The following is a 10,693-nucleotide window of genomic DNA, read 5'->3' on the forward strand; positions in this document are numbered from 1 at the left end:
TAAGCTTTTTTGCTTTTGCCAGGTGCAAAAGCTTTAAATTTAAAACTGGCTTTTGCACTGACCTGAAGTGACTGGAGACAAGATAGGTCAGGAGGTTTTGCAGTACTTTCTGGAAATTAAAGTCAGTGTTGGCACACCACTTCCAAAGCAGAGGAAACTGGCTCATCACAAAATGAAGTGACTTACACAAGGCTTCTCTTTGAGGCCTAACCCAGTGCTGTGAGGGCTGGAAATGCCGTTCCTTCCTTTGGACAGTAATAATTTTGAGGCTTTATTACTTCTGGGCAAGCGTGAGTGCATTTTTTTTTAGCTTACAAATAATACTGTGTAAATAAAATGCTCGAATAACTGCACTGAGACAATGCCTTTTTTGGGGTTTTTTTCATTCTTGTAATGAAAAAATGTTGTGTAATTTCAGAGTGGCATAGTGGATCCAGTTGACAGCACTTTGAGAGATTTCTGTGGCCAATGCATACGAGAATTTTTGAAATGGTCTATTAAGCAGACAACACCGAGGCAGCAGGAGAAAAGCCCAGCAAACACCAAGTCTCTTTTTAAACGGTTGTATAGTCTTGCTCTTCATCCCAGTGCTTTCAAGAGACTGGGTGCAGCACTTGCTTTTAACAGCATCTACAGAGAATTTAGGTGAGCAAACAGAGCTCAGAACAGTAGCTAACTTGGACTAAGGGTTTAAGGAGATAAAAAGAATTGAGCATAGAACTCAAACAGTCATCCACTGGCACTCATTCTATTAATGAATACAGTAGCTGTAAAATTGAGTTACTCGGATTATTAATTTTTAATTATAATTTTGTAGTTCAGTCTTTCTGCAAGTGGGGAGTGTAGAAGTTTACATTTCTATCGCAAGTTTATGGGAAGTTACTTAAGCCTTTTAAAGGTGGTCAGCAAATCTTCATTGTTGTTCTTTTAGAGTGGTTTAGATGTATTTTTTCTTACAAACATCTTGCACACTTATCTCTACAGTATTTTAAGGTTTTTTTAATTAGAATTTCGCACTTAGTGCTTCTTCTACTCATGTTTCTTATCATACTTATTCCTGTTTTTTAAAGGGAAGAGAATTCTCTGGTGGAACAGTTTGTATTTGAAGCATTGGTTGTATTTCTGGAAAGTCTGGCCTTAACCCATACAGATGAGAAATCATTAGGTGAGCTATAATTAATTAACAGGCTGGCTTTTTTCTTAGTTCTATAGTTGAATCTTGGATTAAAAAAGAAAAACTAAACCAAACCACGAATCTATAACTAGCGGAAAAGTTAATCGGCTTACTTTTGCAGCAAATGAAGGATTATTTTTCTTTTATAATAAACAAAATGCTTGAAAAATTGGCATTTCTCTATATTGTGTGGAAGTTTTCTACCATTTTGTAATAGCCTTTTCTGTTTGCCTTGCCATTCTTTTCTACAACAGTATGTAGCTCTGTGAAGAATCTGTGACTTCTTTCATATATGGTTCTAATAGTTCTTTGGTAAACTTGCTTTTCTCTTTTTCTTTACTTTTCATGCTCTGACTTCCATCAATTAGTAATAATTAGAACATAAAACCAAAACCTGATGTTACAAAGATTTATTTATTTCAGAGAAACAGTTCAGGATATGATAGAAGTGGCCCCAGAAGAAACATTCATATGGGAAAATTCTATAGTTTTTCTAAGCATGAGCATGAAAATAGAATACACAGTTTTTTAGCAGAGGCCTCATGGTTGGCTCAGGCCATGTTGACCTGTCTGCTTTTTTATGATCTTGTTCTGTGGCCTTGAAAAATTTACTGTAAAAGCACAGAGTATTGGAATTGATAGATATTATCATGTGTGTAATTCTCTTGCACCATATCTATAGGGATAATACCTTGATTCATTTAACCAAGTTACTAGCATTTATGTATACATGTCAATTCTCTCTAACAGGTACCACTCAACAATGTTGTGATGCTATGAATCACCTCAAGCGCATAATCAAGCATAAAGCACCTTCTCTGAATAAGGAAGGAAAACGACGAGTACCACGGTGAGCAATTTGCCATTCTTTTGCTTTTTAAATATTGCATTTTGGTTAATGACATATGTAGTTCTATTAATGATTAGGACTGAATGGGGAATTCATCCTGTGACTGTTGCTCATAGAGATCTCCTGATACGTCTGTTGAACCACTGGTGTGAAATGCTGGACATGATAGAAAAGGATCATGGTGGTCATTCTTTATTCTAGCGTGAAGAGCTCAGAACAGAGAGCTTGCTTTAGTTTGGCAAGGACAGAAGGGAAAGAAAAGCATGTTTTCCCCACAGCAGTGTTTATGATAATATTAGCACCAGTGTTACAAAGCATTTGGAGGAGACTCCTCCCAGGTATTTTTTCTTTTTTTTTTTTTTTTTTTTTTTAAGATCAGTGATTAAAGAGAGGTGGTGAAAAAGGTGGAAGAAGCAAGAATGGATTAAGTATCAGGCTGGATGAAGCCCTGAGTCACTTAGTCTGATCACATAGCTGACCCTGCCTTGAGCAGGAGGTTGGACTAGAGACCTCCTGACATCCCCTTTTACCTGAATTATCCTTTGATCCTAAAAAAACAGGCAAGTTGAATCTGGGAGTTAGCTCACTGTTGTGGCATATGGTAAGTTAGGAAACCAGACAGTTAGGGACGGGATAAAACTATGCGGGCCTATTTAAGCTTTAATCTCCATTTTTGTCTCTGAGTGTTACAAAGATAAGGAAGGAGACCTGATTGTGCTTTTCAGAATTTTGCCACAAAGACTATGCTCTGAGGATCCAAAGTGGAGAAAGGAAAGCGGTGCAGGACATGCTTGTGGAAGAGCTCTTCCTTGTAATGTAGATGGGTTTTGGTTAGATAGATAAAAGGACATTCCTAATGCTCATGGAACATTTTGATTTTTTTCTTTTTAACTGGAAGACTATGGCTTCTTGGTAGATGTCATAAAGACTGTTAATTCCTAATATTTTTGTGCAGAGGATTTCCAGCTTCAAAGTCAGTGTGTCTTCTGGACATTGTCATGTGGCTCTTAGTGCAGTGTGGGCGACCTCAGACAGAGTGCCGACATAAAGCCATGGAGCTCTTCTATGAATTTGTTCCTTTATTACCAGGTATTGTAAGTCACAATGTATTACTATCTTTGCTTTCTAAATACTGTGGATACCTTCCCTCCACATTTTCTGTGCAAAACATTAATTACAAGAAAAATTCCTTTTGAAGTCGATGTCTGTTCGCTCACAGCTATTAAATAGAAACTAAGTAATTGCTCATACTGGAAATCAAATATTGTAAGGTTTTATTGTGAACTTCCTTCTCGCAAGGAAGGAGAACTTACAGGCCCAGAACTGCTGTTGCATCCAGCTATGAAGGCAGTGTTTGCTGACTGGGAACTAGTGGGAGTGTCTCACAAATTGACATCCTCTTTGTGGGTAATTTAAGTAGTATGACCAAGGCTAGACCAGAACCAATACCTCCTCCACTAGAAGGTCCAGTTTAAAACACAGAACGTGGGCATGTCACTCCATTTGCCTCTATTCCCTTGCTAGCTCAAAATGTGTTTTTCCTAGAGAATTTATATTTGTTTTTATTTCTATCAGGAAACAAGTCTCCATCTTCTTGGCTGGCTAATGTTCTAAAAAACCAAGATGTTTCTTTCCTCATTAACAAATTTGAAGGAGGTGGCAGCGATGCCACAAGTCTATCTGGGATCCTTTCTCAGCCAACTCTCCGTGGTATGCAGGAGCCCTTCAGTTTACAGACTGTCATGCGGTGGATGGATATGTTCTTAGCAGCACTGGACTGCTACAATACATTCTTTGAGCTGCGAATGATCAAACCCCATGAAATACTGGGTGAGCAATTTACTGTTCCATCGCATTCATTCATATCTGTTAAACAAAGCCCATTCAAGATGAGTTTCTAACTTGGTCTTGAACCTTTTTTCCTAGATGTAGAGTTGATGAATTTTACGTATTCTCCCAAAGGTTTCAATGACAGTTGTACTGGATGTTTTTTCTTTAAGTATTTTTTTGTTAATAGTGTATCTTGAAGTGTTTCCTTTAAGTCCTAAAAATACACCTTTACATCCACTGACCCAGCAACTTCTTTTACTCTCTCTCATCTTAAAAAATTATGCTGTACAGCTAATTTTCCTCTGCTGAGGAGAGCTATAATTTTTTTTCTTCTTTTTTTTTTTCTTTTTTTTTTTTTCAATCCTTCCAAAGCTGTTTACCTGCTCTTTATTAATGTTTGGAGGGAGCTATCAGAAAGCAAGGAATTAAGTCCTCTTTTCACTTCAAGCCCTGTACTTTTCTTCAGTTCCTAATGCTTCGACTGCATCAGGTCCAGGATTTTGATCATAGCCATACCTTGTGTAGCTGTTGCGTCTCTGTCAGAAAGGTTGTCTTTTATTATTCATGCAGGTCTAATCAAAATGCTTTTTATCACTGATGGTACAGTTGCAAAGTTACTTCATATATGAAGTCTTGTACAAGTTCTAGGTAGTCTGTCAGTGTCCTCTGTGTCTTGGTATAAAACAGTATTATAAAATCATTGTTGGATGCAGTTAGCATAGGGCTACATTATTGACAACTAGGGATTTAAAATTTTCATCCTTTTTATTGCACGTGCTTAAATCATTATCATTAAAGGCTTATAATGACCAATAACTAGAAAGTTACCCTTCACTACCCAGAATGTTAATATTTGGACCAGGCATATGACTTTCAGAAAATACTGGTGTGACATGTGATGGTTTTCTGTTTATCATCTCAGTACAACTGTTTTCTTCCTAACACAAAATAATGTATTTAGAAGTTGAGAGCTGCTGTATCATTTCAACTTAGTATGATTCTTCTTAGGTGTAAATGAAAGATCCTCATTCTTGGAGGCTGTGCAGTTCTTCCTTGAAACTATTGCTTTGCATGATATCCACACAGTAGAGCAGCGCTTTAATTGCAGTTCAAAAGGCAGCATGTTCAGTCCACAAGAGAGAGATGCGTATAATTACAGCAAGTGTACCATTATAGTCCGAATCATGGAGTTTGTCACCATGATCCTGGAAACGTGCCAGCAGGATTTCTGGAAGGTAAGCAAATCTGTAGTGGATAAAAGATACAAAATTTAAAGATTTGTGTTTTCATTGTGATGTTAGTTTGCTGGACAATATCCACCTCAGAGGTGCTTTAATGGAAATTGATGACTGAGCATATGAACTGTTACGGTCTTTGCCTGTAAGTGAGAGGAATTATATTGCACAGTTAATTTTAGTGGTTGATGTAGTTTTGATTAGTAGAATTAGTATTTCCTGTATATTCCAGTTGTATGTTGCTGATGAGACTCTTGTATGTTGATTATGAGATTGTCATATTGTATAGACTACTTGCAATGAGTATTTTCTGCTCCTGAAGGCCTTAAATGTGTGGAGGTGGTAGCTGCTTAAAAGGCAGAAAGGCAGATTGTGGTAATTCTTTCTTGAATTCGGTATAGATACTCAGATCTCTCCATTTGCCTGCCTTTGATGCAATATAAACTGTATTTAACTGTGTAAAGTACAGTACTTACGATTCTCTTCCAAAATTTATACCATCAGCTTTAATTCTGAGACACTGACTGTCTCTTGTTCTAAGTAAATATCTAATAATGTGCACAGAGGTGTACATCTGGATTTTACTGTGATTACAGATGTATAATCAAGACTGAAACAGGCCTATGTGGACATAAAAGATCTTATGTGCAGAGATAGCTTATATCCTATATAAAAATATAAGATATTTTTATAGATACTTAATTTCTGTGTATTAGCACAATTGATTGAAAGTCAGACATTTCATAGAGAAAGAGAATGTCAGTGAGAATAGTTACTGTTCTATGTTTTGTTTCATTTTAGATATAATGACTAATGATAAGTTATGAAGAATAAAATAGGGAAATCCAAATGGATTTTTAAATAAAGCTCTTACTTAATTTTTTATTCTTTCTAGCTACTTGAGAAAGAATTGCTTAATGCAAGCCTTATAGAGCTTCTGGTGGTGACAGTGTGTGATCCATCACACGTAGGCTTTAACACTGCTGATGTGCAAGTCATGAAAAATCTCCCAGATATCTCCGTAAGACTCATGAAAGCTTTGATGAAATCGCCCTATAAGGAATCTTTGAAACTGTGCATAAAAAAAAGAATCGCACCGCAGAGGTAAGTAGAGGGGCTTTCTGGTAAGCATGAATCCAGAACAAATGCCACTCACCATGAGAAATGGAGAGTAAATAATGTTGTATACAGTTGCACTTGAAGCTCCCCACCAATCTAACATTATTGCTTCTCTTTTCTCATTAGCCTTGAGGACCTTTGTTCTGTTGATCTGTTTAATTCAGATGCACGTTTTGATCAAGTTAGGTTTAGTGCTGTCCTTTCTGCCTGCAAGCAACTCCAGAAATCTGGCCTGCTGCATTCTGTTCTTCAAAATCAGGTGATTGTTTATCCAGAAAATAATGATGAATATTTTTATACAGTAAAGAGCTTTTTCTGTGTAAAAGGCCAGCATGAAAACAGAGAACAGATCAGCTGAAGTTGTGTCAAATGAGATCAACGGTGAAGAGCTGGTGTGAATAGAATTAGAAATAAATGTATTGTTTATTCTACAAATCTGAGTGGCAGAATACCGAGGTTTGAATGATCTTTGTAATTACATCTGTGTTTCTTCAGTTTCCAGGGCCTGGAGGCAACCAGAATCTACCTAAAACTTCCTTTTAGTGAGCTTCACAAGACTGAAAGCTCAAAAAATCAGGATTTGCTATCCTATAAAGGAGGCATTTTTCAACAATTTTTAAACTGACAGCGTTCAAAGTGATGAGGGAAACTAGAAAAGGAATATATTCTGGTTGATCAGAAGCAATGTACTGAATCTGAGTTGCAGGAAAACAGGATGGAGAGCAGTTGGGGAGTGGGGGTCTAGGCTATATTACTCAGAATCCTTTCTACTAACTTTCTGATTGTAGTCAATCTATTTTACTGTGGGCAATTGAAGGAAAACAGGCTATGCAACAGCCACAAGGACTGAGAGAATTTGTCTACTGGTGAGCAAGTCTATATTTAGGAAGTAACAAAAGATTTAATTTCTGTGGGGTGTTTGCCATATATACTCTTATGTCTAAATAAAAGCTAGAGCTGCAATTGTAGGATGGTGATAGTCAAGGAGCTGCATGGTTTACCTTTTGTGGCTCACCTGTTGTGACTAAGCTGTTGATTTTATTTCTGTAGTAGTGTTACTATCTGAAAAAAATATCGACAAGGATCAGAATCTTTTGAAGATTTTCAAACTGCTGTTAGTTTGTTCTGAATTTTGTATACAACAGGGTTCCTCAGTTAGAAAAGTGTCTTGTCATGATATATTTGCATTGCTTTATAAGAAAATGACCTGGAGTTCAAGTGCTTTCTTAGCTATACAGGTGGATTGGAAGGCCTCTATGTTTCAGCTTATATTAATTGTCACTTGTCTGTTTATTTCCATAGGATGACGGGCCTTGTTTCTCAGTTGGCTCTAAGCTTCTTTCAGCTGTTTATAAAGGTATTGCACCTGGGGGTGAAAGGATGTCTCTTCCATCATTAGACATCAGCAGTAAGCGATTAGCTGATAGACTCCTGCAGCTAGCTTTTGCTATTGATGACCAGGTAGGATACATTTCTCTAGTTTTAATACTGAATCATCATTTAATACTCATCATCAGTAGTCTTCTACTCATATTTTGGGTAGACAAGGCTGATATTTTATTCATAATCCTACAGAGGAACTGTAAGAATTCTTTGGTTTAATTGAGTGACAACTGTAGATAACAAGCATTTCTGTATTCTCTTTGTGCTTTATTTTTGTGCCTTCTGGTAACACAAAAGGGTTTGGGGTGGAAGCTTTAAAACACTCATGTGCTTTTGTAAGAAATGAGTGGAAGTTACTGTGCTTGAGATAATTCCGTCTCTATACCTTAATTTTCACAGTGTGAGGAGCTAGTAAGTCTGCTGTTGAACACAGTGGTGTTATCTGTGCCATTATCAGGAGCATCCCAGAAAAACCTGATCAGTTTCTCTCATGGACAGTATTTCTACAGCCTGTTCTCAGAAACCATCAACCAACAGCTGCTGAAAAACCTGGATGTGATCATAGTTCAGCTTATGGAATCATCTGTCACCAATCCCCAAATGGTATTAGACTTCTTTAAAATGACAGTCAAACCGAAATATTAGAAGTAACGCTTTTTTGTTGTTATAGGTACACATAGCTGAGTGTGTAGTGGCAGAGAAGTGCATTTGGTTGCACTTCAGACAGCATTGCATTGATTGGGTTTTTATTTTTTTTTGTCATGGCCTACTGGTGCTACCGTCATGATCGTTGGCAACCTGACATAACTTAGTCTGTCATTTCAAGTCAAACCGAGTGGAAAGTACTTAACTATTACCTATCCTGAAACCTGTGAATTTCAGGATTTTTTTGCATAGTACTTCAGATTGAGAATGTCCTTTCAAAGTACAAGTCTGATTGTTACCATTAACTGTGCTTTAATTTTTAATTGTGGAGTGGTCCCAGAGCATGCGGACTGGATTTGTGTTGGATAAAACTAAACTGGAAAATTAACTCCAGCCACTAATGGGCCTTTAGTCCACAGGACTAGAGTAGGGCTAGATCGAACTATTTAAGAGAGACAAGTTCATACACATGCACAACCTCCCGTGACCTGAAGTAAATACAGGGTAGATATCATGTACTCAGTCTCAGCACCACTTTTTCTGCTCAACAGATTTTCTCCTGTTGGTCCGCGCTACTTATTACTGTAGAGTTCACATTCAGGTCGAGGAGGAAAGCGTGTTATAACTGAGAAGCCTTCTTTCAGTGCTTCTGACAAGCAGAAGTGTCAAAAAGAAAGATCAAGAATCCACTTTCCCTTTTGCTTAAAAGAATGCTGAGGAAAGTAGATCATCCTTTTAAAAATAATCGGATCTTTTTTTATCCGAGATGTTATGCTTAAAGGTGTTGCTTCCAAGTAACATTTTAAAACACTGGGAGCATAATTATTTATGATACCAGAAATAGTTTATTTTGATTATAGAGAGATGTATATACATTTTTAAAGGACTGGTTCTTCTGATTACTTTGTAGTGTTTCCTGTGCAGAGCGTGCCGTGATAGGTTTACTTTTGAAAGGGTCTCTGATAAATGACAGGCTACTAATTTACACTGGCTACATGTGGCAATAGTGTTGAAAGTCTTCACTTCATTAATTTAATTAAGGTAAATAGCCAAACTGGGACTGTTGTGTGTTATATGCTGTTGTTCTTTGCCTGACTTCTTAAAAAAATGTATTATGGATTATATTTGATAAGATATCTCTTCTTTACTTTTATGCATTTGTGACACACAGGAAGTAAAAATAAGGTTTATTTTACTGTACCCATTCAAATCTGGTGAAATCGCAAGGTTGATAAGGTTAAAAGTTTATTAGGTGTTTGCCAACTGTTCAAGAGGAGAATGCATAATTCAGGTTTGGAAGTCAGTGACCGTTAGTTTTAATCAGGTCTTTCTCTGACTATGAAGAAAAGAGATTGAAGCATACTTAGTTCATATCTGGTATGCTGTCGTTTATGTTTCTTTTCAAAATGTATGCAAATGAGTTAGCATATGTGCTATTTCTCCTATATCTCAGCTTCACACAAACTAAAATTTTTAAGTATTGATCTTTAGAGTCATTCTGGATTATCTGGATTATTTCTCCATATTCACACAAAAGGTTCGGGAAGGAGTTGGTGTAGTCTGAATGGAACAGGAGTAAATTGGATAGAAGTCTCTTTTTGAAAAGTGTGTGCTTTTAATTTCCTGCAGAGAGATTTCTCCTGAATCTCCTTTTGAGATTTAAATCTAGCATTGCTATGTGATGCAGTAAGTTAAACTTAACTGTGCTGATATATCAGAGTAGGACTTTCAAATTTCCTTAACTAGGGCCTTGCTTTCTGTTAAATACAGTTGTATTTAAGGATGTGGGATAGAATTAAGATATGCTAATTTTAGGTCATAATCTTAGCTTTCCGACAGAGTCAAAGAAGAGAGAGGTGTTTTTAGGACAGACAGTAAGTCAGACAGAAAGAGCCTAAATTGAAGGAATTTTCTTCTTTAAACAGCAAACTTTTTAACTTTCAGTCAGGTGTTCTGTTCTCCTGAATCTGTGATGCTCTTTTATGATTGCCCGTACCAATGAAGAGATGCTATCATACTTTCATTTGGGGTGCAAGAATCTACCTGTTGCTTTTCCTTCCAGGTTGGTAGCATTTTGAATGGCATGTTAGATCAGAGTTTTAGAGAGCGTACTGTACGCAAGCAGCAAGGAGTGAAACTGGTCACAGCTGTGCTAAGAAACTGGAAGAAACTTGACAGCTGGTGGGCCAAAGGTTCAGCTCCCGAGAGCAAAATGGCAGTCTTGACCCTGCTGGCAAAAGTTCTGCAGGTAAGCGTTGCTTTATAAAATCTAGGTAACTTTTCTAATTTTGTAGGAATTGTGTCTTGTTTTAAAGAAATGCTGTTTCATTCTCATGTTTTATGCTTGGAAGAAAAAGGTGGAGAGTATCAGAGTCTGATTTTTTTTTTTAAAATTTATTTGCAAAATACAAAAAACATGCGGACAGGCAGAAATTACTGGATTTTGCTCTTCCCCCC

General features: G+C 37.0%; 1 protein-coding gene across 1 annotated transcript in view; it reads left to right on the top strand.

Annotated features, from left to right (window-relative positions):
* The window catches only part of PRKDC (protein kinase, DNA-activated, catalytic subunit), a gene marked incomplete at its 3' end in the record, with an annotated part of 55,078 nt that overhangs the window by 21,660 nt on the left and 22,725 nt on the right, over positions 1-10,693 (top strand). Inside the window, exons 27-37 of the mRNA XM_009640367.1 lie at positions 419-645; positions 1,071-1,165; positions 1,925-2,024; positions 2,980-3,113; positions 3,600-3,854; positions 4,863-5,089; positions 5,985-6,193; positions 6,335-6,467; positions 7,511-7,669; positions 7,991-8,194; positions 10,299-10,484. Coding sequence (XP_009638662.1) covers positions 419-645; positions 1,071-1,165; positions 1,925-2,024; positions 2,980-3,113; positions 3,600-3,854; positions 4,863-5,089; positions 5,985-6,193; positions 6,335-6,467; positions 7,511-7,669; positions 7,991-8,194; positions 10,299-10,484 — 1,929 coding nt within the window. The remainder of the gene's footprint in view (positions 1-418; positions 646-1,070; positions 1,166-1,924; positions 2,025-2,979; positions 3,114-3,599; positions 3,855-4,862; positions 5,090-5,984; positions 6,194-6,334; positions 6,468-7,510; positions 7,670-7,990; positions 8,195-10,298; positions 10,485-10,693) is intronic.

Source organism: Egretta garzetta, unplaced genomic scaffold, assembly GCF_000687185.1.
Source record: "Egretta garzetta isolate BGI_Z169 unplaced genomic scaffold, ASM68718v1 scaffold36, whole genome shotgun sequence".
Lineage (NCBI taxonomy): Eukaryota > Metazoa > Chordata > Aves > Pelecaniformes > Ardeidae > Egretta > Egretta garzetta.